A 15158-nucleotide genomic window follows, 5' to 3' on the forward strand; every position below is an offset into this window, starting at 1 on the left:
GTGTGTGTGTGTGTGTGTGTGTATGTATATATATATATATATATATATATATATATATATATTATGCTAATTGTCCCTCTGACTGTTTGACCATTCAACCAATCGCCAATCATTATGATGTGCACTGACCAACAGGGGACAAATGTTCCAACTGGTAGGTTAGCTTGCTGCTGGGGTTAACCAATTGGGACTGGGTGAGATGGGCTGGACACACCCTGGAGCCCTCCCTCGGTCCCTCCCTGGCCCCAATCGTGCACTGGTGGGGTCTCTCGGACTGGCCTGTGCTCTCTCACAATCTGGGAACCCTTTGGGGAAGTCGGATAGCCGGGACCCCATTTGTGCACGAGGCCTCTTGCAAATTGTTCGACTGGGAGTTTGACCAGGAGTTCGACCGCTTACTATGACATGCGCTGACCACCAGGGGGTGATGCGGAACATGGCAGGGTCACAGCTGCTGGGACTGCAGAGGATGGTTGGGATCCCCGTGGGTTCAGCCTGTGAGGCCAGCCGGGAGAGAATGTGCTGCCCTCCCAGCTTCAGTGCGGTGCCGCTGGGCGGCCCAGAGGCCCAGGTGCACTGGCCTATGGCATCCGGCTGTGCTCGCCGCATCTCCCTGTGGGGACTCAGGTGCCATGACTCAGGTAGATGGGGGCACGTGGGGGCCCGAGGGCCCAGGTGCTGCTCTGGACCCAGACTTCAGCTGGGACCTGCCCTTCCAAGCCAGATGCTCATGCTTTGATCACTGGCCAGGCCTAGGGACTGCACCCATGCACAAATATCACCCACCAGACTTCTATAAAGAAAGCCAGAAGCCAAAGGAAAGCTAAAGTACCTCTAAAGAACAAATTGGATGAATATGTCAGTAAAAGGCAGGATACATTAAGTATAAAGCTGTGGCAATTATGTTAGTGTGGTATAAATACTGGACAGCTAGGAACTAATTCATTCATAGATGGCAACTTTATGTCAGCATTATAGATTTTTAGGAAGGATGAGCTTTTCAATGAACAGTGCTGTGATAACTGATTATTCAGATCAGAAAAAAAGGAATGGAATTAACTTCTATCTCCCACTGTATTAAAAATTGAGTATACCATTAGAAATATCTTTAAATCACTTATATCAATAATAATGTAATGCCATTATATAATGATTTATTGACAAATGGAGAAGGCAAAATTTCCAGAGGAAAGAAAACATTACATGAGTAGATAGTTGATTTCTCTAAGGTTGGTTTCAAGTTAAAGATCATTCTATTAGGGAACTGGAAGGAAGGACAATGCTTCATGCAGGTGAGATATTTAGGTAGGGACCCCAACAGGAGAAAATAGAACCATAGCAACTCAGACCCATGAAAAGAGTGGGGGAAATGTTAACCATGGTGGTGGCCTCAAGTATTTGAAGGGTGAACAATTTGGGCTCAGATAGCAACACTGCTCTCTATGAGGCTGGGCTTCAGGTATTCATAGGGAAGGTCTAGCTGCTCATTCCGGGCCACAATTTCCTTTTCCAGGTTGTCCAGATCAGCCTGAAACTGCCTTAAAACAGCCTTGGGCTCAGGGCCTGAGAAATACTCTTCTTGGTGATGCCCCAGTGGTACCTGGAGCAGAAAGAAAGGATCAGTCATCTTCTACTCCTAAGAAACAGAGACCCAAACTCCAGTCCCTCACCCTAATGTCTCCTTGTCAGCCATCAGTCCCCTCAGAGTGCCAGAGGTCCCCTCTCACCATGTCTGGCGGGCGTCGGCTAATAAGCGATGTGGCAATCATTTGAAGACTGGTCTGCGAGACATTAGGTAGTGAGCCCATCACTGTGTCCATTGTGACATCTTCCTTGGTGGTGGGTGGGGGCATCCGCATTGAGCCTGGGGCATTAGGGACCCAGGCATACCAGTCGAACTGGGGGAGGAAGAATCTGGAGTCACTCAGAAACTCTGATTCAGGACTTTAGACCCCAGCTCTCTCCCTGAAGTGTCCCCTAGCCCAGAAGCTTTCTCTCAGAGACCCAGGCTTTCAGCTGTCCAGACCTGGCCGTTGTTGACTGCTGCATGCTGGGCAGAGCATGTGAAGATGCACATGGTAAGGAAATGACAAAGCTGAGCCCGAGACTGGAAGGACACAGGGAAACCTAGAGAAAAGAACAAAGCTTAGAAAGTGCAGTTCCAAAGGAGATAAGGAAGTAAATGCTGATTGCTTGGCATGTCCATATATTAGAATTAGTGAGTGTTCATTCATTCATTCATTCAAAAAGTCATGAACTGCTATGTACCAGACACTATACAGGCACTGGGAATATGCTGGTGGGCAAATCAGACTGTAGTAGTGAAGAATGATAATGAACAGAATAACGAAGTATAATTACACACAGTATGTGAGGTAGTGATAAGAATATAACTAAGTCAGGGAAAGGAGATATGAGCTGTAAAGGGGGTAGTTAATAATTTAGTCAAGAGACCAGTCCTTGCTTTGCTGCTGACTAACTGCATTACCTTGGACTGACTGCTTAGCTTCTCTGAGCTGCTATTTATTTTATATGAAAATAGAGATAATAGTTACCTTATAAAGGGACGGTTCATGCAAAGCCCCTCAGTGCATTGTAGGTATGTTTACAAGGTGGAGAGTGGGCAGGGCTGAGAGGCTGGTTGGTCTAATATCCAGTGTTCAAAAAGTGGTTAAAAGCAATAGGAGAGAGGTAGACAACCCAAAATAAAATGGCAAAAAGGAATAACAGGTTCTACACAAAGGAGGATATCCATGTGGCTACTAAGCCCAGGACAAGTTCCTTGGTTTTACCAGTCACAGGGAGAATACAACTTAAACTCAAATGTGAAAAATACAACATATTCACAATATGACCAAAGTATTTTTCAAATATTTGAGAAGATACTGACTATATCTCATACTCTGTGGAGGGCGAGTAAATGTATACAAGCACTTTGGAAAACTGTCAGAAACCACTAAAACTGAACATACACATATCCTATGATCTTTTGATTTCACTTCTAGATACACACCCAACAGAACTGTACACACAACAATGTTCACAGCTTGTTGTGATTATTAATGATATTAATAGCCTCAAAATGGAAACAACCCAAATGCTCATCAATGGGAAAAAGGAAAAAATAAAGCCCGTCGTATTCACAAAATAGAATAATATACAATAAGAACAATGAACTACATGCTCCATTCATAGCAGCATGGGTAAATTTCAAACAATTTGGAGACATTAGTGAGTGCATGTTTTTGTGTAAAGTTCAAACAGGTAAAACGAACCTGTGCAGTATGAAGTGGTTACCTTTGGATGGGAAAGGACTGGAATAGCATACAAGAGACTTTCTGGGGAGCTAGTAATGTTTTTTGTACTTTGTGCTAATTATACAGGTATGTCACCTTACTAAAAGTTCAAGTTGTAGGCCAATGATTTATAACATTAACTTTTCTCTAGGTTTATTTTATTTTAATAAAATTTCCAACCTCCCCTAAAGTGGTTAAGCATACTGAGGTTGCTCTCCTATTTCTGGAAAGTAGTTTCAGGTATCTGGGCTATAATGCAGAAAAAAAGAGAAGTCATAGACTCATGTTGGAACTGGAACTCCATCAAATCCACTGTCCAATTCCACTCAATTTACAGTTGAGATGCTGCTCAGGGTGTTTAAGGACCTGCTCACATATTACACTTGCTGACCAGATTGGGGAGGTAATTTTTTGGAGTGGGGCATAGGATCACAATCATTTTATATTGATTTACACATGTTCCAACTTTATCACATTCTTTATTTCATTTGGGACAAGAAATACATTCATTTCAGTGAAAGGATATTAAAAGTCATGAGATTAAATAGGTTTCCCAAGCATTTTCAAGAGAAGGGACTGTTTTGAATCATCCTTTAGCTCCTTCCCCCTTCAGTCTTCACACCAATACCTTGAATCCCCTTCCACTCCCTCGGTGTGTTTTCAAGAGAAAAATCTTAACCCACTGCCTTTAATGAGGGTGATGAGAGAATGATGGTACAAAGAGAACCATGAAGTTGCCGGAGACACAGTGTGGGTGCAAGAGGTTAAAGCTCATATTCAAATAAGTATTACAAGTGCTCTGATGTGGATATTTCATGGGGAGAAGCCCGAAAGAGAGAATGAGAAGGGTGTTTTGGATCAGGTGGAGCCTGATGGCCAGAACTGAGACATCCTACAGAGATTTTGGTCACGAAGGGCTTTGGAGATGTTCCTGGACGAATGGGGAAGAGACAGCCCCAGATACTTTGAGGTAGGACTCCACTCCCTGGTAGTTGTGTGGTTTATGATGTGTGCATCCCCAGGGCCTGGTTATAAGTAATAGATTTTAGCTGTTGGCTACAGTTATCGCACGGAGGGAGTGGAAGGGATTTAAGGTATTGGTGTGAAGACTGAAGGGGGAAGGAGCTAAAGGATGATTCAAAACAGTCCCTTCTGGCCTAGTGTACTAGAGAGAGGAATATGCGTCTAGGAAGAACTCAAGAAAGGATATTTCTTCATTATGGATATAAAATGGGGGGAGGGGACGTACAGGTGGTTAGTTCACTGGTGAGGAGAATACTTTTTCCCAAGAAACTTCAGTCCCAAGGATCATGACACTGAGTTTAGTTTTAAGTCAAATATATATAGTACTGAGACTACATCTAGAAATGGCCCTGAACTTGGCAGGCATGTAGGATGTCTGGATTCTCTGTGAGTGCTGGAAAGTATTAAGAAGGAGAAAAAGGGAGGGAAACCTAGGGTGGGCTTTCATGGGCTCCCCATTTCTATCCTTAATAAAGAAAACAGACAATAATTAGAAGAGAAACTGGTAGGGCCTCGGAAGATTTGTTATTGATTATGGTTCTGGCCTTATTAGTCCCAATGGCAGGTTAGGGGCATCTAAGAAGAGGCATAGGATCTCTGAGGAGGACAACCCTTGGGTTTCTAGAATTGCCCTGAGAGTTAGGAACTGGGAATAGGAGTAAGATGCTCCATGTTTGGAGGGACAGAGGCTGATGAGGGGTTGGGGTCATGTCCCCAGAAGGGCAAGGCTGAAAAGGGCCTCTGGTCAGAGGGTCTAAGGAGCCCCCTTCTCTAGGGAGGGATCTTACCTCGGTCCTGGGCCTGGCACAGCCCCACCTCAGTGATCTCCCGACACCAGGCCTGCAGCTCAGGGTCCCCTCTCACGACGTCATCCCCGTGGTAGAAGAGGTGGATGATCCCTTCCACGTACCTGCCCAGAGAAGGGAGCTGAGCTCCTTGAGAGTAGAAGACCCTACCCTCTGGCTGCTACTCCTTTTCTGTGGTCTCTGTCCAGCTGATTCTCACTGCACCGGGGAACAGATCTGACAAGATTTGCCTTTTGGGACATCCCGGAGCTCTTTCTACACAATAGTTTAGAAAGGAAATGTGGGACGTTAGTTTTAAGAATTCTGCCTGGCCAAAGTGCCTCAGGGGTTGAGTGTGGACCTATGAACCAGGAGGTCACAGTTCAATTCCCAGTTGGGGCATGTGCCTGGGTTGCTGGCTAGATCCCCAGGAGGGGCTAGCAGGAGGCAACCAATCAATGATTCTCTCTCATCATTGATGATTCTATATCTTTCTCCCTTTCCCTCTCCCTCTCTGAAATCAATACAAATAAATATATAGAAAATAGCATTGCAAACGCATGGCTTATAGTCACTCTTCATAACAAAATCCCTGATTCCACCAGATCCCTTAGTTTCACTCACCCACATAAGTCTGCCTACTTACACTGTCTATTTCAGCCTTCCCATCCTCAGATCCTACTCTCTGTTCCTCATCTATTCTTGATTGAGTCCTTTGCCTCTCCTGTCTGGACTTTCTTATTTCATATTCCTTTGGCCTCATGCTGACCTTAAGTTAAAGCCCCATTCTCACTATTCCCAATGTCCTTTTATTTCTCCCACTCTCACCCACCGAGCAATGATCTCCCAGAGCCGTAAAGCATCATGGGCATAGAGGGCACTTGGGATTCCCAGCAGGCCCCGGTCAGCCAGATCGTCAGGAGGACAGAGGGAGCGGTAGGTCAGCTGAGTCATGGCCCGACGGAACACCTGCACAAGACCCCCTCCACCTGTGCTCCATGCCTGTAACAATAGAAATGAGAGGACTTGAGGGGACAAACAGAGCTGGAGAAAATGGCATACTATATAAAGTGGTCAGATGTGGCCTTTTCAGATTCAATGACATTGGTATAAAGGGACAAGGCTCCTGGGTTTAAGGGTCAGGACATTCACACAGGGGGGCCTGGAATGTTGAAAGTGACAGGAGTTCATGCAGACTTGGGTGAGTAGGTGGTCCCACAATCCACCTCCTTACCTTATCAAATAAACCTCCGTCTGAGATGAGTTGGTTCCGTGCCCTCGTGTTGATGTCCATGGTGTAGCGGGTGTGTGGGAGCAGGAGCTGGATGGAGAAGGTTGGAGGGGGTGGTTTATGTACAACACGCTTGGATCCTTCTTTGTTAGTGAGTGGCACTCGGCATGGTGGCTTTCTCTCCCTCTTGATGCTTTCCTACCTGCTGGTGCCTTTGCCGGATAGTCTCCTGCCTCTCTGATCTCTTAGTCTCATGTTCTCCCATTGCTGTGAGTTGAGCTTTGGAGTCTGACTGACCGGGATTTTAATCTACACGTCACCACTTACTTTGGTACTTGACCAAGATAATAAACCCTCTAAGCATCCATCTCTTTATCTCTTTACAGGCGATGACAATCGGGTCTCATCACAGGTGCTGTGGTGATGCTTATGTGTATAACACATTGCCTATCACACAGATGTCCTTTAATGGCAGATGTTATCATTATTATTATTCTCATCTTGAGTGTAGGTGTCCTTTGAGAATCAGTCCTTTAACTTTTGATTTTTTAAAATAATTTTTCTAGCATACACATCCTTACAGTTTAAACTTGCCTTTCTACTAATTTTCAAAGTTGCTTCTCCAAGCTTTAGTTATTTTACTCTTGCATTTTTGAAATTTCAGGGATTGGGGTGGGAGGGTACTTTCAGTCAGAATTAAAGGAACCTTATTGATCTACCCTCTTTAAGAGCAAAGGGGCTGTTATCAAATCACCTCCCATTCCCAATTAGGCACTGTTAGTTAGGGCCGCTCTCTCCTGCTTTCCCTTTGCCCTTCAAAAAGGCCCTGTGATCCTTATGTGCATTTCCTTTTGTTTTAAACAATTTTGTCTTTATCCTGAGATGGGGGATTCGTGCAATATTGGTATTTATGAGAGTTGGTGGTACTGCAGAGAGGGAAAAACCCAACTGAAATAATTGGTACCAACATAACAAAGCAACTCACATTGGTCTGAAACCCCAGAAAGACCATTAAAGATGCTGATGTCATAGGAAACCCAAAGTCTACATGAGGAGGGAAGCAACCAGAAGACAAAGAACCAATCATAATAGCAAGAACTACTACTTGTTGTCGCATTAGTTTATGTAACGCTGTTAATCAACTCCATGATGAAGCTCCTATTATCCCCATTTAGAGATGAGGGCCCTGAGCGCACATCTGGTAGGAACTGAGTCCAGGATTCAGGATCCAAACACCAGCAGTCTGAATGCAGAGCCTGCACAGGTAACCTTTATGAGGGGGGCAGGCCTAGCCCTCTGGGTGGACTGATAGCAACTCAGTTGTTTGCTGTGGGATGAAGATGTTATGGCGAGGGGAGACAGATGTAGAGGGGCTGTGAAAGGGAGATTTTGAAATGTAAAAGTTGGTTCAATCACCAAGATGTACAGAAGATGGTGATGAAAAAGCATCATAAAGTCAATTAACTGCAACATCAAGGAACTCTGTTAAGTCTATTTTGTCTATGCTACCCCAGGACCCAAAGGAATCACTGCTACCAATGGACAGGTTTGGAGATGAAGGTTGGGACTCCCGGAAGAAACACCTTTCAGACGTTCTACCCAGCATGCACTTACATATCTTGCCATCACTTCAAACTCCATGTACCTAAAACTGAACATATCATCTTTGACTTCAAAATGGGCTTCTGCTGAATGTATTGTTTCTGACAATTGTTCTGCTTCATAAGCTTGTACCGTTTTTGCTCCTGCTGCTAGTGTCATCAAGATTTCAAAAATGTTTTTTAGGCTACCCAAAGGCTATTTTTCCTGCCTTCTGGTTAGCAATAGATTCTAGCCTCATTACTGTATAAAATTACAGTATTTCTGGATCAGTACAACTGTATTGACTGGGTGAGCTCCTACTTGTCGCAGCAGCTCAGACCTCTAAGCTTTTTCTCCAATCTTGCACCCAGGCATGCTGCAAAGACTATTTCCTCTCATCACAAAGTCTTTGCATTTTCCTTTCCATTGATCTAATTACCATGTCATGCACCTCTCATTGGGCAGGTTAAATAACCTCTTGGGCTGGTCTTTTATCCCTTTGATCTCTACTTAATGAATCCTAAGCTGTGGTGTTTATTGATTTCTGTCTTGACTTCAACTTTATATCCAGATTTTGTTCTCTGATTCTTCTTCTTATTTTTTAAATTTAAATTCTTTATTGCTTAAAGTATTACATAAGTCTCCTTTCCCTCACATTGACCTCTCCCCAACTGCTTGGTCATTTTTTATGTGTATCATTTGTCTTGCCAGTTAAATGTTAGTCCTATGAAGCAGAGCAATACTTTTTGTTTATCAAATTATATTCCTGCTCTACAGCAGACTCTGCTGGAGAATATCAGAGCTGCCTTACAGTCAGTGCTGAATATTTGCTAAGTAACATGACTTAATAAAATAGATGGCACCTCTCTGTATTATATCTTCAAACTGCATGAAGACCTATGATTATATCAAAATAAAATAATTTAAACACTAGAAACACAGCCACAAGTTGCAAGATCCTGACACAATAATTGCCTCTTGTCATTACAAATTACAAATATTTTTTATTAGAATAACATGGACACTCATTCAATTAGAAGAAGCTTTGTTAACTTTTTCCCAAACAGGTGGCTTATGCTTTTTAAATCCTAGAGAATTGTTGCGTTGTTTCCTTTCTCTGGGATGTGGGGGAGGTGGGACATGGAGGGTAGAGGATGTACCTTGAAGACAGGGTGCAGTCCTGGGAGGCACCTCATGGTGGCCACAGCGATGACCTCACCCAGCATATGAACGTTCAGCAAGTGATACTGGAGCTCATGAACATGGAAATCTGAACTTCGGACCCAGGACTTTGCCAGGAGCCAGGCAAGTGGAGGATCTGAGGGCAGGAACAGTGGTGGGGTGGGGCAGCTGGCGCTGGGAGGCTGGATCTGAAACAAAGAGGAGCTAAGCATTCACTGGCTTCATCCTGTTAGAAATTATGCTTATTATTCTGGGGGAAACACTGGTGACTAAGATTATTGTCTCCCAGGGATTATACTATAGTAGGAGGATGAAGGCTCTTCCACCCATCCTCTCAAGTGCTTTGGGAAGTGTCAGTGCCATGATGGTCAGGTTCAAAGCAGGAGGAATTGGAAAGAGGTGTCCAGTATGACTGAGAGAAACTTGATGAGGGTGTGAGTTAGGATGGTAGAATCGAAAGGAGAAGTTGGACATGTGAGATAAATGACAGTTCTTATGAATTGACTGATGAGAACAGTAAGAGTGAAAACACATGAAAACCAAGGGAGAAAATATGTCTAAGAAGAAATATTCCACAGAAACATAGGTCTAAAAGGATTAAGTAGCCTTATGGTGAGAGCTAACAGCATTCTGACTCTCAGAAAGGCAATTCCAGGTGAGTAGTGAGTAGGCTGTAAGGTAGAAAGGAGATACTGGATATAAGGATAGGTGTCACTGAATGAGGCAGGGGTGGGTGACCAGAGCCTGCTGTCTGTGTCCTTTGGCAGAGGTTGGGGATGAACATAGAGCAGTGTTGGGAGGAGGTTTCTCAGAACACCTCACCTGGATGACCATGGGTAGCAGCTTCCCACTGGGTTCCATCTTCAGCATGACAAGGGGGGCAGCCACGTATTGCTTCTCTCCTTGGATCACATTGGCTGGAATTCCATCCAGTAGGATGAAGTCAGCCTCAAACAGGGAACCTTTCTAAGGAAAGAGGATTGTATCCAGGGTTAGAGTTGAAAGCATTCCTCCACAGGACCAAGGCAAAGGGGAAGAATGTAAAGACAGTCACTCTCTCTTCTTGCCATTAGCCCATGTCAGTACCTGAGTCCCAGTGGCTGAACTGACGGAAGCACTGAGCATCAAGTTCAAGTTCTCTTATTTTACAGGGAGGACTAAGACCCCATGAAAAAAGTCTACCCTAGAGACATGCAGCTTGTCTGTGTCAGAGATAGTTTTAGGACTAAGTATACTAGTTGATTCTGTAGCACAGGTATGCCAAGCTCTCCCCTTGTCGGGCTGCCCAAGCTCCTTTCCCCACCATCTCCTAATGGTCAGCTTTATTGGCAGAATCCAGCTTCGATGCTTTTCCCCACATCATCAGCTCTAATTGTTTCCAGCAGAGGACTCTACACCCACGGACAGTGGGTCACCACAGCCTCCCTTTCCAGACTCAACTTTGGTCCCTCCCCTTCACCACCTCTACTCCTCTCACAGACAAGAAGACAATCAAGGGCTGGAGGGTGTACCTGGAGTTCTTTCTCTAATTGGTCCTGAAGCTCCTCCATCCCCGAGGGCAGCACCAGCCTGGAGGGCAGAGAGGTGGAGCGTCTCAACAGCATGGGGTTGATGCCATTGAGGAACTGGTAGCCAAAAAGCTCATCATCCTGCCAGCGCTGGTGAACCTTCTCTGTGGGATTAGAGTGGAGGTTAGGAGGAGGATATTCACCACAACCTGATGTTCCTCTCCTTCAGACTCTACTACAGGGATTAAGTCACATGACTCCTCCATACCCAGCCCATATATTTTCATTCATGAGGCCTTTGTGAGATCCCCAGCCCTCAAATTCCTTTTTTGGCAGGAAGTTCCAGAGACTATGCAATGTGACACATACCTCATTAATAGAGTTATCATGGGTTATGGGGACCTGGGCAAACAACTGACCAGCCAGGGCAGTCTTTTGTCCCCAGAAGATCTGATCAAAATCTTCCAGGCGTTTCCAGGGGCTTGGGAGGGTGTAAACATATTTGAGGGCCATCTCCATAAGCCTAGAGCAGATATCAAAGATGAAACCACCAATTTACCAAATCCTACCTGTTCCTGGATCCACCAGCCCCACTCCACTCTGACCATTTCCTCACCCTGCAATCACTGTCCAATCAAAATCCAGCCTCTTCTGCTCATGGAATCTCATATTTGGAGGCAGATCATCTATACTGCCTGCAGCAATTGTCTTGGGTAACCCTTCCTTCCAGGTGGCCCAGCTAGGATATGGGGACAAAGGTTAATGGAGGGGGTAGAAGTCATTGAAGGAGGAAGTTGTCAGGGAATGGGGGTATAATTGGGAGGCTTCTAATAGGGTGATCACCAGTAGATTTGCTGTCTTTCCTCCAGTTCCTTTTCTCGATGCTTCTGGAACACATCCAAGGTATTGTTTCCTGCCAGGCGGGCTGGGGAGACATTACAGCAATTCTCCTCAAATGCTTTTTGCAATCTCATGCTATGCCTTGGCTTTGTCCATTATCCTGTTTCTTTTTATTTTTAAATTGTTTACAGTATTATAGATGTCTTTCAATTATCACCTCCTTTCTCTACTCCTTCCAGCCCCTGCCCCACTTGAGGTCTTCACCACACTATTGGCTGTATCCATTGGTTATGCATATATATATATATATATATATATATATATATATATATATATATATCTCCTTTGGTTAAGCTCTTCCTATCTCAACCTCCACCCCCACCTCTGAGTATGTCAGTCTGTTCCATGCCTCCATGCCTCTGGATCTTTTTTGTTCATCACTTTATTGTGTTCATTAGATTCCACTTATAAGTGAGATCATGTGATATTTGTCTTTCTCTGATTGGCTTATTTCATTCAGCATAATATTCTCCAGGTCAATCCATGCTGTTGTAAAGGGTAAGAAATCCTTATTGTTTGCAGCTGCATATTATTCCACTGTGTAAAAACACCACAGCTTTTTTATCCACTCATCTAATGATGGGCACTTGAGCTGATTCCAGATCTTAGGCATTGTAAATAATGCTGCAGTGAACATAGGGGTGCATATATTCTTTCTGATGGGTGTTTAGGGCTTCTTAGGATATATTCCTGGAAGTGGGGTCACAATCTCCTATTTCTTAACTGTATGGCATCGTACTCTTCTGATTTTTTCTCTGGCCCTGACTCCTCTGCTTAGTTCCCTAGTCATTCACCTTTCCCCATTTCCTTTTTTTAAAATTTCACCAATCTTCAATCTCCTATTTTTCCTGAGAGGAAAATCCAATTTTTCACACCCTATTGCAGTGATGGTGAACCTTTTGAGCTCGGCGTGTCAGCATTTTGGAAAACCCTAACTTAACTCTGGTGCCGTGTCACATATAGAAATTTTTTGATATTTGCAACCATAGTAAAACAAAGATTTATATTTTTGATATTTATTTTATATATTTAAATGCCATTTAAAAAAGAAAAATCAACCAAAAAAAAAATGAGTTTGCATGTCACCTCTGACACACGTGTCATAGGTTCGCCATCACTGCCCTATTGTATACCTTAACTAAAATTTTTCTATCTACTCCTGTTATTCATCACAGTATCTATAAATTTCATTCTTTTTTTTTATTGCTTAAAATATTACAAAGTGTATTACATATGTGTCCATTTTATCCCCTGGTAAATTTCATTCTTAATCAGCTGAAATGTCCATACTTATCCTACATTACTCCATATTCCTTTGTTAATTTCCCCTGGCCTGGTTCTTTCCTGTCCACACATTAAGCTGTTCTCCAAAATGACATATTTCAAGTTAGGTACCCTTACCTCCTCTGACCTCAACCTACTTCCACTGTCTCCTGTTCTCTTGGATAAGCTATTCTATGTGCACCAAACCAATTAATGGATCCACATTGCTACTTTACCTGGCTTCATCTCACCTGTCCTCACCATCACATAGTTTATAGTTGGTAACCTGGCTTAAACCTGCCCTCATCGGTACTTATACTTACTTGTGCCTCAAAGACATTTTAGTTCAGGCTTCCAGTCTTACCTGTCATTTCCCTCAATTGTCTCTCATACTTATTTCCTAAGGTAACAGATTCTCTCTTTGCTGTCCTCATTCACCCTCACCCTGTCAGTGTGCTCCCTGCCCTCACAGTTTTCTTTCATGAAAACATGGAACACAACTCTTCACAAATCAGCTATCCATGTCATATCATTTATTGCTCCCCTTCCCTGGCTCCTCTCAGGGGTCCCATGTGCTAGCCTTACCTGTCCCTGCCCTAACTGGTTCCCAGTCACACGGAGATTCCTTCCCACTTCACTTTGTCTCTGCTGTTTCCCAGCGTGGCTGCACCTCCCATTCCCTCTGCTCACATCCTTGGGAGGTGGGATGTACACATCACTCACTTCCCTGTCCAGGCCCACTTCCAGCCTTTTTCATTCTGTGTATAACTTTCCTCATCTCTCTCTGGCCCACCCTTAACCTCCTGAGCACGCACTTTTTCAAGCCTCAGTGCAATTCTGCCCTCTCCCCCACTAACCCCTTGGCCCTGCTCCCACTTCCCCGAGGCGGCCCCTCACCGGTGCCCTCGGGCAGGGTCAGCTCGCCCTCGCCCTGCACCCAGCGGTAGCAGGGGAAGGCGGCCTCCTCTTTGGCTCCTGGGCCCTGCACGGTGATGCGGTCGCAGAACCAGGCGTCGTCCACCAGGGGGCGGTGTTTGCGCAACTTCACGAACTGCAGTGGCCCCAAGTCCTGGGGAACGTCCTGTTCGAACTCCTCCACCTGTGGGGACAGAACCCGGTAGACCTGGAGGAGGCCCTGAGTGTTTTTTTTTATTGAGTACTGAGCATCATCACCTACCCTATCCATAAACCGAGCTCTCACCGCGCCCGCGCTCTCGGAGGACCTTCCCTTTGACCATTGATCCCAGAGTGATACTGGCCTGGCATCAATTAGGGAAGTAGTGGTGGCTGCGGGGACCACAGTCGCGGACAGGGAGAGAGGGGTTGAGCCCAGCCGGGCTCTGGCTCTGAACCTCTCACCCACCCAGATGCTGGCGTCCCTTCTCACTAGAAGTTCCAGCACGGATGCCCATCCGGCCCGCCCTCATGCAGGGAGCCCAGCCAGGGGGTCTGAGTCCCTGCTTTCCCGCCCACCTGGCCCCGCGCTGGCCGCAGCTGCAGCTCCAGCTCCGCCTCCCCGCGCTCCCCGACCAGCCACAGCTGCACGCGGTTGTGCGACCCGGAGAAGATCCAGGCCCCGGTGGCCACTTGGATGCGGTAGCGGCCCAGGGCAGCAGGTGGGTGGCAGAGGTTCTGTTACTGGTACCAGACAAAGATTCGGTGGCCAGGCTTCGTCCTGCTGCCTCAGGACAAGTCCGGGGCTTAATAAAGCAGCACTGTGTGTGCCAGCCCACTCCAGGATTGGGCCCCACCCCAGACAAACCAGAACCTGGGATTAGCCCAGAGGGTGGGGGAAAGGCGGCTGAGCCTCTCATCAAAGTGCTGAGAATGGGGCTTAGAGGAAGATGAGGAGCTGAGCCTGGGTGAGGGCAAGAGATGGAGAGGGGAAGGGCGCATACACCCAAGTTTTTTTTCTAGGCCCTCATCCACCCTTCTCTCTCTACACCCGGGAGCAGTTTTACTACTAAACAGCAGTTTCTGAAGGGGCCCTCTTCTTGCTGGCAGTGCTTGATGTCCTTGGGCCATTGTACCCACTTTCCCTTCACCTATGAGGGCTGCTTGCTAAAGGAGCACAGGGATGATCATTGTGGGCCATAGAAGGCCCTTCTTCTTCTTTAACATTTTTTTTAAAAATATATTTTATTGATTTTTTACAGAGAGGAAGGGAGAGAGACAGAGAGCTAGAAACATCGATGAGAGAGAAACATCGATCAGCTGCCTCCTGCACATCTCCCACTGGGGATGCGCCCGCAACCCAGGTACATGCCCTTGACCGGAATTGAACCCGGGACCCTTCAGTCCGCAGGCCGACGCTCTATCCACTGAGCCAAACTGGTTTCGGCCTTTAAAATTTTTTTAAAAAAATGTTTTTTATTTTTAAAATTTATTT

At 45.4% G+C, this 15158-nt stretch overlaps 1 protein-coding gene across 1 annotated transcript; it reads right to left on the bottom strand.

Annotated features, from left to right (window-relative positions):
* Nucleotides 1–1420: 1420 nt before the first annotated feature.
* On the bottom strand, nucleotides 1421–13880 carry LOC308532920 (polyunsaturated fatty acid lipoxygenase ALOX12-like; the record flags this gene model as incomplete). The annotated part of the gene is made up of 13 exons (XM_081110609.1): nucleotides 13667–13880; nucleotides 11450–11531; nucleotides 11223–11345; nucleotides 11026–11129; nucleotides 10610–10770; nucleotides 9921–10064; nucleotides 9077–9286; nucleotides 6339–6425; nucleotides 5937–6106; nucleotides 5108–5229; nucleotides 2027–2127; nucleotides 1728–1898; nucleotides 1421–1600 (listed from the first exon to the last, which is right to left on the bottom strand). The coding sequence occupies exons 3-13, from the start codon at nucleotides 11273–11275 to the stop codon at nucleotides 1421–1423; spliced, it is 1503 nt and encodes a 500-aa protein (XP_080966735.1). The 5' UTR covers nucleotides 11276–11345; nucleotides 11450–11531; nucleotides 13667–13880.
* Nucleotides 13881–15158: the final 1278 nt, after the last annotated feature.

This window comes from Myotis nattereri, assembly GCF_964212035.1.
Source record: "Myotis nattereri genome assembly, chromosome: 16".
Lineage (NCBI taxonomy): Eukaryota > Metazoa > Chordata > Mammalia > Chiroptera > Vespertilionidae > Myotis > Myotis nattereri.